Genomic DNA, 19,947 nt, shown 5'->3' with positions numbered 1-19,947 from the left:
ATGACTAAGGAGGATAGAAGGAGAATTGATGCCTTTGAGCTGTGGTGCTGGAGAAGAGTATTGAGGGTACCATGGACTGCTAGGAAAACACCTGGAAAGGGTTAAACCGGGCTGCTCCTTGGAGGCAAGGCATTCTGAGGCTCCGTCTAACGTATTTTGGACATGTTGTAGGGAGGGACCGGACCTTGGAGAGGGACATCATGCTTGGTAGCGTGGAGGGACGGCACAACAGGGGAAGGCCATCTATGAGGTGGATTGATTCAGTGACTGGGGTAATTGGGATGGGATTGTCAGAGACAGTGATTGACACAGGACAGAGTACAGTGTAGGGCTGTTGTACATAGAGTCGCTGTGAGTTGCTAGCAAGTTCACGGCACATAACAACAACAACATACCTTGAAGAGTATCCCTGCTTATTCTCCATTTCTCTTTTAAGTCTCCTTCCTCTAGATTAATTTAAAGCAATGTTATACATGTAGTAGGGGTTCTCTAATCTCCCATTACGTTGATCAAAAAGGAACAAGTAGACAGAGAAGAGTTAACAAATAAGATCCCTAATGTGCAAGAAAGCCCAAGAATTCACTCATTCATCTGTGATAAATGGGATTTATAAAATTAATCCAAGACAAACCAAAAGAACACAAATGTGTTTCAAAGGATATTATTATCAATGAAATGACAGCTGAAAGAAAAGCCATTTCTGGTGCTTAACTGTATTGACTATACAAATCTTTTTTCTACAAGAGATTTTTACAATCTGAACAATAGGGGGGGAAAGTGAGCACAATATCATTAGAAAAAAAAGAGTTTGGCGCTTTCTCAAAGGCTGAACATAGAAATTCCAAATGACCCAGCTATCCCACTGCTTGGAATGTAATTTGAGAAAATGAGAACTGAAGCTCAAATGGAGACTTGGACACCAGCGTTTACAGAACCATTCTTCACCATTGTAAGAACATGGAAACAGCCCAAATGTTCAACCACAAACAAATGGATTGAGAAATGATGGTACATTCACACCATGGAATACTATACAGCACTCAGGAGCAGTAATTTTGTAAATTACTATTTAACTTGGGAGGAACTGGAGACCATTTGTATAAAACCATTAATATAGAATGTGTATGAAGATGCAAGGAGGGTGTGGAAGCAGAGGAGTGATGATGGGGGGGTGAGAAAGGGGTTAGTCATAGGGTCGTACAAATTGTTGAGGGGGGTTTGAAGGAAATGAGAAAGATCCAGTGTGAAAAACAATCCGTTTGAACTTGTAAATAAACCAGTATAAAATTTAAAATAAGCAAGTATAAAAAAATAAAACATAAAAAAAGAGAATATAGATCTGTCACATCTGTAAATATAAAAGGAAACAGTATTGTTTGGGTACCTGGGTTTGCATGACCACATACAAATGATTTGAATAGCATACAAAACATTTTGTTTGGGAGATGCTAGTATTCTCTGATACAGGCATTTATAAAACTAACCTTCAGTTAAAGCAATTGCTTATTTGTTTTAAGACTATAGTTTCAGTGAAATACTCATTAACACTAAGTTAAAATAAGTTGTCATAATAGCCTTTACCACTCACTAGATATTTTCACACGTTCATTTCATTTAATATTCAAAAATTTTTGTGAAATGTAAAAGATAGCTTTTACTTTACAGATTAGAAAACCAAAGCTAAGTGAATTTAACTAACATGCTCAAGTTGTCAAAACTAGTTCCTTACAAAAATGGAATTGAAATCCTGGTCCATTTGATACTAAAATCTACATTCTCCTTAAACTATGTTGTCTTTTATAGATTTGAAAAGGAATTGTCTCCATAGAATATATCACTGAATAGTTTTATACTTCATATTAAATGTTTAAAAATTATTTTTATTAAATAAATGACAATTGTGTCTTCACATAACTTTTCCATTTTGAATCTTTCCAGATGAGTTCTCTTGTATAACCCAGGACAAAAGCAATTAAGTAGGTTAATATTAACAATATTTCAGAAGTTTTAAAAGTTTATATAAATAATATAGTTTAAATAACTTATTAATAGTTTTTTTCCATTACCTTTGATAATAGTTTTGGCTTGGGTTCAGATTTAACTTTTAAAACAGAGTCTTTAATGAGCCGAGATCGATCGTAATTAGCGTGTTCTGATTCATCCATGTAGTCTTTATCTTTCCCTAGAGCTAGGAGGAAAAAAAAAGAGAGAATGTTAAACCCACATTTATCTTTCTTTTCTTTTCTCTGTTTTAAGCCTACTGATCTCTGTTTTTTCATGTTTTCTAAACATTTAGCTGAGCACAGATTTTACTTGATGGCCTCATCTAATAATAAAAAGCACATAATATTATAACAGGAATCCTGTCTGTTGATGTGCCAATGCTGACACTGCTGGGTCTCACGTAGCTAGCTAGTGATTTTCACAAGAATTACATGAATTCTCCTAATACATTTAAGCTTTTGGAAAGCAAACTTAATACCTTCTTAAAATGTTGAACATACTACCATGATTTACTTGCTAAATAAATAAGTGCATTGATTAAGAGGAATTTTTACCCTTTAAAAATTGGAAAACTTTAGACATGATTAAAGTGTGTGAGAAATCTGAAGGACCTTAAACAAATGGTGATGGTGCTGTTATGTGCCATTGAGTTGCTTGTGACTCATAGCTACCCTATGTACAATAGCTCTGAACCCTGTTCTATCCTGTGCTAAGCTGTCTCTGACAATCTTACCCCTATTATCCGAATTATATGGTAGAAAGCAATATAAGAAAGTTAAAAATTAGAAAACGGAAATAAAACTTTACAATTGTAATGAGGGGCAAAGATGTGAACAGTGAGAGCTATCTTTTCCCATGCAGTTCATTGCCTCTGAAAACCCTCTGAAGGGTCAGCTACGAGTTGAGAGTCGACTCTTACTTGATGGCAAACAACAACAATCACTAGAATAAGGACTCCTGCTGGTGTAGTGACCTAAAGGTCAGTTGTTTTAATCCACCAGTTTTTTCTTTTCTGACAGATAAGTATGAACCAATTTGCTTCTCTTAAAATTTATAGACTCAGAAACCCAACAGAGGATCATAGGGAACTGAAATCTAATAGAAGGTATCAGGTGACTACCACTAGAAAGTTTTTTAAATGGGTAAGACATAGCAATAAAAAACCACACATAAGATAATATATGAATAATGAAGACTTTATAATCCAGGTTTCTATGATCAAATGAAAAATACTTAGTGGTATATACATAGCGAAGACTTGTTGACATACTCTTGTCACATTTATGAAAACGGACATTTGAATTAATGATTTATATATATTGAGCATTTTAAAAATAAGCCTAATGTATTAGAATGAGATATTTTATGGAAACTGTTAATATGTATTAAAGTGAGTGAAATATCTCAGTCACAAAAGGACAAATACTGCATAGTGCCACTGTTGTAGAACAGGACTGACATCAGTGTTGGGATGAGACTGAGAAAAATTGGATAAATCATGTATACTGCATTGAAACAGATGAGGGAGAGAACAGTTTTAAAATGATATATGATTGGGTCTTATGGTTATGACAAGAGTCCAGAATGAAGGTTGCATAGTGGTGTGTACTCGGGACAATGAGGGGGTGGATTGTATACCAATGAAGGAATTTTTCTTTTCTTTTTCAAAGCAAAGAGCCAGCTGGGGGGAGGGGTGGGCAGGGAGAAAAATGCAACAATGAATGAATAATTAAAATCCAAAATCTTTGTAAATGTTCATTAAAGTTAATAAAATAAAATTATAAAAAATGACAGTAACAACTATACATAGTACTTTCAAGAGTACAATTATCTAAGTATTAGAAAAAATGAAAAGCACGTTTCTTAAACTTTTATACACGCACACAGTAATTTTTTTAAATTGTTGTTAGGTTTGTCAAGTTGATAATGACTTACAGTAACACTCTGAACAATAGATCTGAACTTTGCCCTACCATCAGGATCTCAAATAAGTGATAAGTTCAAGTCCATTATTATAGTCACTGTGTCAACCCATCTCTGTAAGTGCATTCCTCTCTTTCTCTGTCCATCCATTTGTCTCAGTATTAGGTTTTGGATTTTTTTATAAGCAGTGGAGCTTTCTGACATGCTCAAAATATGTGAGATTGGCTGTCACCTTCTTGCCTTTAAGGACAATCGAGTTGCTCTTCTTTAAACCCAGATGTGTTTGTTGTTCTTATTCCTATCATAATTCAGTACTCTTCTCCAAAACCACAATTCAAAGGCAATAGTTTTTTGATATTTCTTATTGTATTCATTAACCAACTTTCAGATGCATAGGAGGCATAGAAATACCTAGTCTTGCATCAGATACATCTTAGTTTTTAACCATACATATTTGCTCTTTTAACACTTTGAAGAGGTCTTTGCAACAGATTTTCTCAAAGCAACATGTGTTTCCATTTCTTGACTGCTGCTACCAAGGGTGTTGATTGTAGATCCAAATAAATGATGAAATAGTTGACAACTTTGGTCTTATTTCATCTATCATGATGTTATTCATTGGTCCAGTGGTAAGGGCTTTTGTTGTCTTGAGGTTGAAATGTGGCCATGCCTGAGTTTGCTTACCTTGGACTATTCAATGAATTAGAAATGAACTAAAACTTTGGAGTAAATCTGTTAAACCATCTACAAAGAATCTATCAACTTGTGATTTTGGAACAACTGTTTTATAGAAGACACTTTCCTAAATGGGTATTTTATGTAAGGTCTCTATGAATGAGAATCTATGCTCATATGAAACCTCTACAGAGAACAAGAAGCTGATGCATGGTTAAAAAAAATAAATGAATAAAAAGGTACACACCAGACCTGTAACTATTCTCCATACCTATTCTATCTGTATGTTGAGCAAATAACTAAAAGCTGGATTCTATGAATAAAAAAATGGCACCAAGATTGGAGGAAGACTTATCAACAACCTGAATCATGTAGATAGTAAGACCTTCCTTGTTGAGAGTGAAGAGAATTTGAAATGTTTTCTGAAAATATCCAAGATTACTGCCTTTGATATAGGTTACATCTCAATATCAAGAAGACAAAAATTTTCACACAGGGCCAATAGGGTGCATTATGATAGATGCAGAAAAGATTTGAATTGTCAATTATTTCATTTTACTTGAATCCATGATCAAAAACCTTGGTACCAATAGTTTAAAAAAAAAAAGCAAAAGATGTACTGAGAGAGTCTGCTGGAAAGGAATTAGCCAACTTACTGAGGAACAACAATGTCAGTTCAAAGACTAAGGTGTGCCTGATTCAAGCCAAGATTTTATCAATCACTTGTTATGAAAGTGGACTGTTATGCAAGCAGATTGTCACAGTCACTGCTGCAATGGGCTCTTGTGTGTCAGGAAGTGTGAGGATGGCACAGGATAGAACAGAGTTCAAACCGTTTGTTTATGGGGTTGCTATTAATTATACTAGACTTGATGGCACATATCGCCACCACCAACACATTCTTTGGAAAGGGTAGAAAGTCATCAAAAGAGAGAAAGACCCTTATAGAGATAGATTGGCACGGTGACTGAAACAATGGGTGCAAGCATGTCAGAGATGATGAGGGTGGTACAGGATAGAATAGAACTTAGATCTGTTGTTCATAGGCTTGCTATGAGTCCTACTCGACGCCAAAGTACGCAGGAACAATAATAATCATTAACAATCAGCCTCATGGGAAAGAATGTTGCTACCAACCCAAAGGCCTGTGATTTGAATCCACTATCATCACAGGCAATCTCCACCCATCCGATTAACTGCTTCTGAAAACCTGTTGGAGGGTCAGCTATTATCCTACCTCTGAACAGCTCCCCATTCCAGTTGAATTAGGTTACTTACTATTAAGTATATGCCATTGAATTTTAACATTTCTGAGAAATTTCACACAAAAACATGTACACAACATTCATGAACTTGTTGTTAGGTGGTACCAGGCCAGTTCCAATTCATAGCAATTGTGTGTACAACAGAAGGAAGCACTGCCTATCTTGGCCCATTCTCGGAATTGTTTCTACATCTGAGCCCATTGCTGTAGCCACGGGGTCAATTGAGTCTGTTGGAGATTGTGCTCTTTTTCAATGTTCCTCTACATAAATAGGACATTATGTGATTTGAGCATTGTGGTAATATCATGTGTTACACAATACATATGCCTGTATATATTTACACACATATCAAAGTAATCACCCTCTAAGTCGCTCTGGGTTTATGTTAGTTCTCAGAGTCAGGGTTTGCAATTTGAACCTTACACTAAAGGTTCTGAGTTAAAATTCAAGTTTAAAATAGTGTTTATAAGGATGAATCAAAGAGTAACTTTAATATCTCTATAAGACAAATCATCCATAGGAGAATTGATGCCTTCGTGTTGTGGTGCTGGAGAGGAGTGTTGAATATATCGTGGACTGCCAGGAGAACAAACAGGTCTGTCCTGGAGAGGGTGACATTAAGCTGCTCCTTAGAGGCAAGGATTTTGAGACTCTATCTCTGAGCACATGGCCAGGAAGAACCAGTCCTAGGAGAAGGACATCATGTGTGGAAGGGTGGAGGGACAGCACAGCAGAGAAAGACCCAGGATGAGATAGATTGACTCAGTGACTGGAGCAATGAGATTAGGTTGGTCAGAAAAGATGAGATTGGCTCAGGTTTCAGAGCTGATGTACATAGGATTGCTAGGAGTTGCAGGTGACTTGATGGCACATAGCAACAACAAGATAAATCAGAAAAAGAAGCAGCAACAGCATATTCACAGATAATATGTGTCATAGTTGATTCATGAAACTGGAAATTCTCAAATGACATGATTCAAAAAATGTTTCATAAGAAGAATCAATCTTTTTCTTCTATAGATTACTCAGTGTTTAGAATACAGTGATAATGCAGATCTAATCTTATTACTTCTTTGCCATGTCTTTATTGGCATCTTCTTGGTAATTGTGTCATTGTTCTCTTAAAGTCCTACCTCTCAAAATCTGGATGGAGTTGTACCCAATCAATGCCATAACTAGGCAAATCCTGCAAATAAACATCCTTGTTATTGTTTCAGTGTTCTCTTACATTTTTACCTACATTCATGCAATATCTAGTGATCTACTTATCATTGAGTAAATAGGATGTGCTTGGTAATATGCTTGTTGCTGTTAGGTACTGTAGAATTGACTCTAACTCAGAGACCCCGCACACAACAGAACAGAACAATGGCTAATCCTGTACCAACCTCACAACTGCCACCTGTTGTTATTATTATCTAGTGAACTTACTGCAGCTGCAGCTAAATTCAAAGTGCATTATATGAATAGGGAGGGAACGTTCACAGGGAGCTATGCAGTAAATCTAAAGGCCAAGTGACTCTAGCAGTTCAAATCCACCAGACATCCCAAGGGAGAAAGATGGGAAATCTCCTATGTGATTCACAACCTTGAAAAACCCACTAGAGGGTCACTTATGAGTCTGTTCTGACTCTACAGAAATGAGAAAGATAGTAATAAGAATGAGGGAACATATAAATACCTTGGAATGTTAGAGCAGATATGAAACATCTTTTTGTTAGAAAGAATAACTTTTAGGTATTTAAATTCCCCCCATAAGAAATGTTATCAGATTAGCCTTTCAGAAAGAAAATTAAAGAAGTGATTCCTCTCAGGTAAAGAACAAAAAAATCACAGTCATTGATGACATCAGAGAGAGAGCAAAGTCACACACAGATTCTACAGCAGACTTTCCAAAGATGTATGCATGTTGATATCTAGTTTGAATTTTACTTATTTGTCTGTCTTTGTAGTATCTCACAAATACTTGAGTACCAACTATGTACCAGGTACCTTTCTTTACTCTAGGGTTACAAATGAGGATAAAAATTGACAAAATCTCTACTGTCTGGTAACAGGAAGAATGAGAGTAGTAATTAAATTTTAGGTAATAGCAAGTATTATGAAAAGAGTCATAATGTTTAAGTTCTCTGCTACTCATAAAAATTTGTCAATTCAAACCTACACAGCGGCTCCTCAGGAGAAGGGTCTGGTTATCTGCTTCCATGAAGATTAAAAACAAAGAAAGAAAAATAAAACCCACCAAAAAGCCCTAAACACGACTGCCCAATAAATTCTGTGTCCTGGCAACCATCCTATGGGTTTTCACTGCTGTTAATCTTCACCAAAGGAGACTGCCTATCTTTTCTCTACTGAGTAGCTAATGGATTTGAACCACAGACTTTTCAGTTAACAGTCCAACACATTATACACTACACCACCAGGGTCTATTTCCATAGAGATTACAGCAAACAAAATATTATGGGAGAGTTCTACTACATCACAATTTAGGGACACTCAAGTATCAGAAGAAAAAGAAATTAAGATTAAAGGCTAGAAAGTGAATGAGGTGTGAACCTGCTACATTTCTGTGCAGGGCTGGGGGGTGTGGGAGATTAGTAAGAACAAGGAGCACAAAGAACACAGGGCCTGGGTTTGCCTACAGCACAGCGAGTGAGGGAATGGTTTAGCAGTGGCCCAGAGGGGTGGGGCCACATCTTTAAGACCTCCAAATGCCACTGCTATTACGATGAGTCTGACTCACATCTGACCTCACATCAGGTTCCTCAGGTTGTATGTGCTTCCAAGAGACTGCTCACCTTTCCCCCACAGGGCAGCTGGTGGAGTTCAACCACCAAACTCTTTGTTAGCATCCCACCATTGACCTTGAACTTGCTGAATGGCTAACCACTGTGCCACCAAGGCTTCTTCAACAAGGATTAAACTCTTGAAAACCATATATTATAGAATCACTATGAGTCAAATGAGCTCAATAGTTTTTTTGTGTTTTATTTTTACTTGTTCAGTTCTATGTACTGTTTGTTAGAAGGAATGATGGAGTTAGAACTTTCCATTTATTTACCTAGCAAATTGCAAAACTAGGGTTAGTTTACAAATGAGATCACTGAGGTTTAGAGAGGTTAAGTAAAATTCTATTTACACAGTCAAGAACTATAAGAAAGGAGATACAATCAACAAACTTGGAAAATAGCACTTCATCCATGATGTGGTTATTGTTGTTATGTGCCACTGAGTTACCTGTGACTCATAGTGACCCTATGTACGATAGCCCTAAACCCTGCTCTATCCTGAGGCAAACTTATTGTCTCTGACACACTTACCCCCATTACCCCAATCGCCGAATCAATCCATTTCATGGAGGGTCTTCCTCTCTTGTGCTGTCCCTCCACCCTCCAAAGCATGACATCCCTCTCCAACACTTCTCCCTCCCATGATACACTAGGAAATATGTTAGTGAAAATCTTAGGAAAAATCCCAGACTGGATCAGTAGTAATCCCTTATGCTGACCAATGGAAACTTTTACCTTTCAAGAAAACACTGACTGCCTACAGTTAATTTTTGTGATAATGTTAATGTCACAAGGCAACTCAAACAGTCCCATGAAGGAAAAAAAACCCCAAAAACAAAAAACTCTTAATCAAATGCATTATTCAGGTTCCAAAAATTGTAGCAGAACCTATTGACACTTGGAAACATCCATTCAACAATCAACTAGATGCTAGAAGCTGGTAATCAACACTCTAAAACCAATGAGGGTATGTACTTTCACATTTTAAAGAAAACACACATTGCTTAATTATCCATATTATATTTAATTACCCTCAATATAGTTAATGTTGTTTTGCTTGATTTCTTCTCAAAATGGATAAAAGCATCCGTATCATAAATATGCAGATGATTCTAGTAAAGTAATCCCCAGCCAGGTGTTCAATCCAGATGGTTTCCGGGGACGCTTACTGATCCCGTTGTCAACTATAAATTCATTCTCACCTTCACTACAAGTGAAGCTAGCACATTGTGTGTGCCTGTTTGCAGCCTTTCAGAAACTGAGATGCTCTCTAACTTGAGAGAATAATAAACTGATGCTCTAGGATGTTAAAGAGATACAATGTGTGGACCTATAAAAAACAGCAGTCAAGTAGATAAAAAGAATGAGATACAGCGAAGTGATGAGAAAACAAATATGGAGCTACGGCTGCTAAAAGTAATAATCAGTTTGAGGTAATAAGCTATCAGAAAATGAGACACTGTTTTTTTTTTTTTTTGTTAAGGTCTATTCAGGTAGTTTTGATCCTATGTATGAGAAAATAACAGTACCCAGCTCAAAGTCATCTTCACAGTCATTGTTCTGTTTGAGTTCATTACTGCAACCACTATGCCAGAGCTTCTCCTTGAGAATCTACCTTGCTACTTATCTTCTTCCTTATCAAGAATTTACGTCCCTTTCCAGGCACTGGTCTCTCCTAATATGTCTAGGTATATGAGACAAAAGTTCCCTATCTTTGCTTCTAAGGAACATGTTGGCTGTGCTTCTTCCAAAACATATTTGTTTGTAATTTGGTGGCCCATCATACATTTAATTAATACTCAGAAGGTCAAGGACTATCGTCTTCAATAAGGATTGAAATTCAACATCAAGAAGACAGATTCTAACCAAAATTGGCAGCACCACGTTAGAAGGAAAAGAGATGAGGTTGTTTAAAATTACAGCTTGCTCAGCTCAACAATCAACACTCTTAACACCAGCAGTCAGGAAATCAAAAGATGAGTAGCACTGGGGAAAATGTGCTGTCAAGGACCTCTCCAAAGGTACTGAAAAGCAACAATGTCAATCTAGAGACTAAGACGAACCTAACATAGGTCATGGTCTTCTCAATTACTTGGTATGATTCAGAGAGCTGTACAACAATTAAGGATGATAGAAGAATTGATACCTTAGAGTTGTGGTTCCAGAGAAGAGTCTTGAGCATACCATGAACTGCCAAGAAAACAAATAGATCTGTCTTGGAGAGGGTGAAACCAAATTTCTCCTTGGAGGTTAGGATTTTGAAGCTCTGTCTCACATAATTTGGGCACATGGCCAGGAGAGACTGGTCCTTGGAGAAGGACATCAGGCTCAGAAGAGTGGAGAGATTGCACGGAAGAGGAAGACCCCAGAGGAGATGGATTAACACAGTAAAAGGAGCAATGGGGCTCTGTGTGTCAGAATTAGTGAGACTGGCTCAGGATAGAGAAGAGTTCAGAGCTGCTGTACATAGGGTTGCTCTGATCAGGCAACTTTATGGCACACAACAACAATAACACAACAACAAATTATATGTTGTATAATGTTTGTTTGGTTTTGAGGTTGTTGTGTTTTTTGCTTGTTTGTTTTGGGGGGTATTTTTTAAGCCTCTTGTTAGAGTCAACAGTACCTGATGGAGGGTCTTTTTATTTAAAATCCTGTCAGGCTCAAGGGACTGTGGCCCTCACACCTTATGTTGTTATATTTTGGAGGGAAATTCTTCTAAGTGGTACAGTACTGGTCTGTCAATTTGCTGTACAGAGGTAACCTGGGGTTGCTGTGATGCTGAACCCTGTATCACTGGTGTGTCAAATGCCTTAATGGTTATCCACGGTGTACAGTGTTTGTTAGATCTCCCAGATTAAGACAGGTTTGGAAGCAGGAGTGGCATCCAATTCCTAAACAACATGCCTCTGAAAACTCTATGAAATTAGAGAAACAATGATAGTTAAAGAACAGGGTTCAGGTCTTTTGTACATAAGGTCGCTATGAGTTGTGCTTAACTCGATGGTAATCAACAAGAACAAAAACAATAATCTTTTTATTTTTTACCCTATAAGCCAGATGATCTTTTTTTAATTTATATTTGATTTAAATAAAAACACTCATTGTTTTACCTTTTATCTCCTCCTCAGCTTCCTCAGCCCACTCCACAATACACCCCTTGTTTCAGATTGTTCTCCTACATATAACGTATAATCAAATAGTCCTTTCAGACAATTCTTCCCCTTATGAGTTCTAATGCAGTATTAATTATCTGTCCATTCTTTTCCTAGTCTCTCCCTAAACCCCAAACCCTGAACCCTAAACCCCATACCTACAGAGGTGTTATGCAGTATTTGTGACTTAGATATTTCACTCAGCATAATGTCCTTCAGGATCCCCATGTTGTGTTACCTTTTATGAGTTCATTGTTTTTCAAGTTTCCTAACATTCCATTGTTTGAATGTACCATCGTTTTTCTATCCATTCATTTGCTGGTGGGCATTTGGATTGCTTCTATCTCTTTGCTATTGTGAATATTGTGGCCATAAACATGGGTGTGCATACATCTGTGTGAGTTGTGGCTCTGATTTTTTAGGGTATATTCTCAGAGGTGGAATTCCTGGGTCAAATGGTATTTCTCTTTCCAACTTTTTGAGGAAATGCCAGACTACCTTCCATAGTAACTATACCACTTTATAGTCCATTTTACATATAAATGTACTATTTACATTTATCAGCAGTGAATAAAAGTTCCAATCCCTCCACAACTTTGCATTTGTTGTTTGCTGCCCTGTTGAACTTTGCAATTGTTTCTGGGGTGAGATGATATCTCAGAGTCGTTTTGATTTACATCCCTCTGAAAGCAAGGGAATTTGAACACTTCTTCATGTGTTTGTTTGCTACCTGCATGTCTTCTTTGGTGAAGTGTCTATTCATATCCCCTGAACATTGTGTGATTGGGTTGCTTACCTTTTTCTTGTTGAGGTGCTGGAGTATTCTATAAATTTTAGATGCAAGTCTCTTATATGATAAGCCATTGCCAAATATTTTTCCCCCCAGTCTGTGGCTTTCCTTCTGGACTTTTTTTATGTGCATAATTTTTTAATTCTTAGAAGGTACCCTTTGTCTATTTTATTCTCTTCTGGTTGTAGGGGAATTTGATTTTTTCAACCTCTGCTTTCATGGTTACTAATTTTTCATTTTAGCAAAATTCTTCCACAATCTTTTCATTTACTATGATGTTGTGTATTGGTACAGTTGTGAGTAATTTGGGGTTTTCTTAATATTAGGGTGTAATCCATGCTGAAAGGCTATAGTATTTGATCTTCCTCAGTAAATGCTTCAAGTTCTCTTCACTTTCAATAAGCAAAGTCATCTGTATACTGAGTGTTTTTGATGATTCTTCCTTCAATTTCAGATGTCACATTCTTCTCCATGTAATCCAACTTTCTATTTATTTGCTCAGTTTACAGATTCAATAGTTACCATCAAAGGACACAACCCTCATACAGCTCTTTTTTTATATTAAATCATTCTGTAGCTCCTTTTTATGTTCAAAAGACTACTTCTCAGTCTATGTAGGTTTCACAGGAGACTAATCAAGTGTTCTAGGATTCCTATTCTTATTAATATTATCCATAATTTATAATGAACCACACAGTTGACTGCTTTGCATAGTCAATAACACAATAGTAAACATCCTTCTGATATTTGCTGCTTTCAGATCCATCTATTATCAGCAATAATGACCCTTCCTCCACAGCATTTTCTGAATCCATCTTGAATTTCTGGAAGACTCTCACTTTACTGCTTCAGTTTTTAGTAATCTTCAGCAAGATTTTATTTTTATGAGATATTAATGATATGGTTCTGCAATTTTCAAATTCTAATAAATCAGTTTTTATTGAAATGGACACAAGTATAGATCTATTTTGGATGATTGACCAGGTCTTCCAAATTACCTGGCAAAGGTGAGTGGCAATTTTCAGACTATATCTCTTCACTGGAAAACTTCAATTGATAGTTCTTTAATTCCTGGGATTTTAATTCTTACCAATGCCTTCAGTGCACCTTAGACATTTTCCTTCCATCATATTAGTTCTTGATTACCTTTAGCTACTCTACATCCTTTTACACATTTCAGCATCATCCTTACTTCCATTTTGGTCTTCCCCCCCACTCTTTTAATGACCTTTTGTTCTCAATTTTCATGATATCATCCCACAACTCCTCTGGTCTTTGTTGTTAGTGTTAAGTAACACCAGACTCTAAATCCAAGTGAGATATACTTAAAGTCCTACCTTTGTTCTCTTGGATTTATTTTCATTTTCTTCAGCTTCATCTTGAATTTGCATAAAAGTAATAGATGATTTAGCACATGGTTCAAATTCACCAGCTGATCTGAGGGAGATTTACTACCTCCAAAAACCTGTTACAGAGTCAGCTATTGTTTGGTTCCAACTCAATGGCACACAACAATAATAACAACTTCAACAGTGTACCAAGACTTTAAATTGAACTGGGAGACTGTTCATCTTTCTCCTGCAGAAAAAACCACCAACCAACCAACCAACAAACAAAAAAACAAAATTCCAATATCTTCCGTAAATAAGTTACTGTTGTTGTTGTTGTTAGACACTGTTGAGTATGACTAATAGCAACTCTATGAACAAAAGATCTGAACCCAGTTCTATCCTGCACCATCCTCACACTTCCTGACACACGAGTCCACTCCAACAGTCACTATGTCATCAAATCAAGTACCCTATAAACAACAGACCTGTATCCTGTCCTCTCCTCTGCCATCCTCATCATCTCTGACACACTGAGCCTATTGCTTCAGTTACTGTGTCAGTTGTTAATTCCTTTTGATGACCTTCCTACTTTCCAAGTATAATATCTTTCTAAAGAATAGACTCTTTTAGGAAAATAGCGAAAGTATGAGAGATAAAACTTTGCCATCTTGCCTTCAAGGAACACTCTTCCTGTGCTTTTGCCAAGGCAAATGTGTTGTTTTTTAGCAGTCCATGGGCTAGTCAGTACTCTTCTCTAACATCATACCTCAAAGGCATCAATTCTTCTACCATTCCTATTCATTTCCATCTCTCAGATTTGTACCAAGTGATTGTAAAGACCATGGCCTGAATCAGCCACACCTTGGTCTTCAAATTGACATCAACGTACTTCATTATTTTGGAGAAGTCCCTTACAATGGACTTGTGCAATAGTTCTCCTGATCTCTTGGCTACTGGTACAAAAGGTGTTGATTATTGATCTGAGATGACATCATTGACAATTTCAATCCTTTCTCCATCTCTCATGATGTTGCCTATGGTCCAGTGGTGAGTACCTATGTTTTCTTGATGTTCAGATGGAATCCATACTGAAGGCTGTAGTCGATAACCTTCTGCAGCAATAGTTTCAAACTCTCCTCACTTTCAGTAAGATGTGCCATCTGCATAATGCAGGTTGTTGACGAGTCTTCTTCTGATCCTGTTGCTGCATAGAGTTGCTTCATAGAGTACAGCTCTATATATAATTTATTCAGCATACATACTGAATACATAAGGAGAAAGAATACAGTCTTGACACACAATGTTCTTGCCTTTAAACCATGTGGTGTTCCCTAGCTCCTTTCAGACAATGGCTTTTTGATCTATTATGTGAGTGCAGGTGATGTTTTTAGTGTCAAGGCCATAATTTTCAACTGCAGGGCCTTCTTTGCCTCCTACTTCCACATTCCAGTCTTCAGTATGAAATTCAGACTGCTGGAGGTGGTAAAAATACTCAGTTTTCATTTTTGGCATTAGTGGTTTGTGAATAAATCTGAATAACAATCATATTAATTGGTCTTACTTGTAGACATATGGATATTATTTATCCCAACAGTTGTACTGTAATATATATCCCAAAATGTTCTTTTTGACTGTGAAAGTGATGTAATTTATCTTCAATCTGTCATCCTCAGCATATTAAACTACATTATTTTCAGATTCAAAATGGTCAATATTCATTTCACCTCACATATGCCTATGATATCAATCATTATGCATTTCATTTCATTTTTTGACAACTTTTGATTTATCTAGATTTCTATTTTGTTCATTCTGTGTTCTAATTATTAATCAATGCTTACAGTTGTTTCTCCTCAATTCCAGTTACGCCAAATACACAAGTTAATGTCTCAGAAGCTTTACTTCATCCATGTCATTAAGATAGACACAATTTTGATGAGGCAACTTCCTTCCTTAATGAGATTCTGATTGTCCTAGAAGCAAGACCCCCATAGAGCTCTGGACATCTAGTCCATAGCAACTTGCTCTGCTCAGCCCTAGGCTGTGCCTTTTTGGTGGTTCTGAAAGACATCAATGTGCAAGCTCCTTCTGTGCAAGTCACATTCTTGGAAACTCAAGCAGAGGCTCAGCCGTAAGTCAGTAGCAACATGATCGTCCTAAGTTTTTTGAGTTCCAAGGAAGAGACTCAACACCTGCGACTATATCATGCTAGGATACAGTGTTATTCATAAAGTTTCTATTTTCATGTTGCTTTTTTCAGGTTTGTTTTTTTCTCTTCCAAAAAATAACTGAAGCAGAGACAATTTAGTCAGGTACTACTTTCTGAGGAAAAAAGCAGTTACAATGGTATTAAAATAATCCCCCCTTCTTTAAAAAAATATATTGGTTTGCATACAAAGTGTAAGTACATTGTGTTTCACACATTCATTCATTCACATTGTATTTAATACAACTGTTATCCCATACATTCTGTTTTATAAAATTAATCACCATCAATCCATACTTCCATTAACCTTTCTTTTCAGGTCACCAATGGATCTTCACTCATTCCTTTACCCTCTCCCACTACCCACCAAACTCTGTGACCCTCCTCTCAGCTTCCTGTGCCCATACCCCTTACACCTTTGCACTTTTATACACATCTTATTAGTTACTCTTCTAATTTTACAATAATGGTCTTATGCAGTATTTGTCCTTACGAGACTGAGTTCACTCAGTATAATGCTCTCCAGCCCCTCCCATGTTATATAGCACTTTTCTAAATGTTCCTGAGTGATGCATAGTATTTCATCAGATGAATGTATCACAATTTCTCAATTCATTTGTTTATTGATGGACATTTTAGCTGTTTACATTTCTCAACTATTGTAAATAATGCTGTGATGAATATCTGCATACAAATATCCTTCTGTATCTCAGTTCTATTTTCCTTTGGGTGTATTCCTAGCAGTGGGATATTAAGGTCATATAGAATTTCCATGTTGAGCTTTTCGAGGAAATACCAAACTGCTTTTTAGAGTGCTTATACCATTTTAAATCCCACCAACAGTGTATGAGAATTCCAATCTTTCCACACTCTTTTCAAAATGTATTGCTTGCCATTCTACTAAACCTTGCCACTGATACAGGGGTGAGATGGTATCTCATTGTGGTTTTGATTTGCATTTCTCTTATTGCTAGTGATTCTGGTTTTTCTTCATTTGTCTAGTGGTCATCTATATGTCTTCTTCTGTGAAAAGTCATTACATGTCTTTTATCCATTTTGTAATTGAGTGATCAATCTTTTTCGTGTGGAAGTCCTATAAGATTCTGCATACTTTCATTATAAGACCCTTGTCTGAGATGTCATTGCCAAATATTTTTCCCAGTCAGTAGGTTTTCTTTTCATCCTATTGGAAAATTTTTTTGATGTACATAGGGGTTTAATATCCAGAAGGCCCCGTTCATCAATGTTATTCTCTCCAGGTTGTGTAGGTATTAAAATATTTTTTATCAGAAGTGGGATTAGAACCCATATCTCCATTAGAGACCAGAGTCCTCAAACAGTAGAAGTGAAACTTGAGTCTGGCACCTTAGATCACTCAACCATCCTGACACCTGGTATTAAAATACTTTAAAAAAGTATTCTAGCATAAGGTTTCTTCACAAACTAGATTAGGTTGTAAACTATTTTTCTCTACTTCTTTTTTAAAATATTTTTTTCTCTCTCTAATTCTTTTAGCATGGTCAGATCTTAATAATTTGGACTTATTCCCAACCTACATTATACTTCTGAAAAACTGAAAAAAATCCATTTCTTTAATATATGAATTTCATTTGTTTAATTCTTGATGATGGTAATAATAGTAATATATTGCTGATAATAACTGAAGTAAATATGTGCAATTTTCACTCAAGGTCATCATGACGCAGAGAAGTTTCACTGATGCTTTTCCATCTTTAGTTTCAACTGTATAAATCAGAGGTATCCTTTTTGATTGTGTATCAGCCAGAATGAGTCATTTCAGATTGGTTGGTTGGTTTCCTTCAGATTCAGAGAAGAAAAAGTTGGAATAGCTGGAAAAATCTAGCTCTCTTTGCCCACTGACAGCTTCCTATAGAGGGCAATCTCAATGTCAAAGGCTATCTTAATATTCAGCATGTATTCAAGAAGGTGATGAGTTGAGCTATTTCTTCCTTCAGGTTCTGAATCTCATCCTGCAGACTTCCAATAAGGTCTTGATTAGTTAGCTGCTAAGTTCTCTCACATTTCACACCCCTAGGGCTCTAGAGATTCATTAGTTTCCTTCAGAATATCCACTTTATAGGTCAGAGGCTGGTACTCATTAGATTCTAATATTCTTTATATTCATGCTTCACCAAGCACAAGGCACCCGTGTTCTGTTTAGCAGTCACAGAGAAATCAGTGCACCATTCTTCAGCCTCCTAAAGGTTTTTGACAACCACATATTCATACTGCTGACATATGTACCGCGAAGCAATCATAAGGTCAGGCTTTGATGTATCTGCATTGATTGGGAAATTTTGTTCTTGAATCTAGGCCTGGATTTCCTCCTCATCCAATTTCTTCAAGGCAATTTCTTTGTGCAAAGATTCACTTTAAACCCAAGGTCAAGAAAAGACAGAGATGCATTGGCCATATCCTGTCTGAAGGACCGTAGGCTCTTTTTGGCTTACTCTGTCTAAAGCATGTCTTCCTGTAACTTTTACTGGATCTGCATGAAGTTTTCAGCAGAGGCATCCTGCTCCATCTCAACATGTGAGCTGATCCACCTGCTGGTGCAGTTCTCCCAGGCTCAGTCTTCTCTGGCCGTTGTTCTTTATTTAATTGTCTTTTTTAGGTGCCATCAAACCTACTATGGCTCACAGAGACCTTATGAACAAAAGTTCTGAAACTTAACTTTATCTCAGGCCATCCTCGTGAAATCTCTGATATGCCCAAACCCATTGTTACGATTATTGTGTTAATCCACCTCATGGTGACCCTCCACCTTTCCAAGTAAGAGGACTTTGGTCTGTGAGTCAAAGTTTCACCATCTTTGCCTCTAAGGAGCACCTTGCTTGTGATTCTTCCAAGAAGTGCATCCTGGTGATTTAACTGGAAAACTTTAATAAACCAACACCCTTTCTATGGGACACACACTGAAAGGAGCATTGTAATATGACTTACTTAATGCCACCTGAGATGCTAATATTAGTAACAGAGCTCAGGTTAGAGACATTATCAAAGTATCATACTGATATCCTTAAAGAGAAAACAATATAAAAATTTTAGATCAAATTCTTAATCCTTATCCTTAATCCTGTTTACATTTACAACATGGACATTTTAAAATATGGATGCTAAGTCATTCTGTGGACCAATAAAAATGACTATTCTCTAGCTGGGGTTCAGAGTTTCGAAACTTCAAGGTGATCTGACTGTGCAGGTAATGTGAGTCTCCGGCGTACACCATGTGGCATGGTTGGCTTCACCATCATGAGCTCATGCTTTATTGTTCTCTTAGGGTAAAATCAGGGGTTTCATTAGGATAGTGACACTTAAAATTGGCTTACCTATTTTACTTCTAGTATTTAAAAAGTGAGAAAGTCCTAGTTTAAAGACTTTATTGAGCAGATCCATAAGTTACAGACCTGGAAGTAAATCTTGAATAACTCTAGCAGATTTTATGTGTTAACATCAGGAGGCAGAATGAGGATAACAACATTATAAGGAAAAGTAAGCATAACAATTGCCATAATTTCTTATATAATTATTCATGTAAATAATGTACATAGTGTACTTGGGAAATTAAATCATGTGGGAACTGTGCAGTTTGCAAAAATAAAATAAGTGTGCACATTATTTTCATTAAGTATATTAATGATGAATTAGGGCAGAATCTCCCAATATTACTGTCTTTCTCAACACTAGATAATTATCAACTACTTTCAAATATTAACCCTGAACACTATTTACAGAAATATGTGTTACATTTACAGATATATGAATGTTAAAAAGACCAAAACCAATTT

General features: G+C 36.6%; 1 protein-coding gene across 1 annotated transcript in view; it reads right to left on the bottom strand.

The window, feature by feature from the left end:
• Positions 1–19,947, bottom strand: part of ANO3 (anoctamin 3) — a 376,853-nt gene that overhangs the window by 221,802 nt on the left and 135,104 nt on the right. The window contains exon 4 of the mRNA XM_006883709.1: positions 2,067–2,188. Within this exon, the coding sequence (XP_006883771.1) occupies positions 2,067–2,188 (122 nt within the window). The remainder of the gene's footprint in view (positions 1–2,066; positions 2,189–19,947) is intronic.

This window comes from Elephantulus edwardii, unplaced genomic scaffold, assembly GCF_000299155.1.
Source record: "Elephantulus edwardii isolate Elephantulus edwardi_28Jun2011 unplaced genomic scaffold, EleEdw1.0 scaffold00029, whole genome shotgun sequence".
Lineage (NCBI taxonomy): Eukaryota > Metazoa > Chordata > Mammalia > Macroscelidea > Macroscelididae > Elephantulus > Elephantulus edwardii.
The sequence above is the reverse complement of the archived record's forward strand: the minus strand, read 5'-3'. Positions and strand labels throughout refer to the sequence as shown.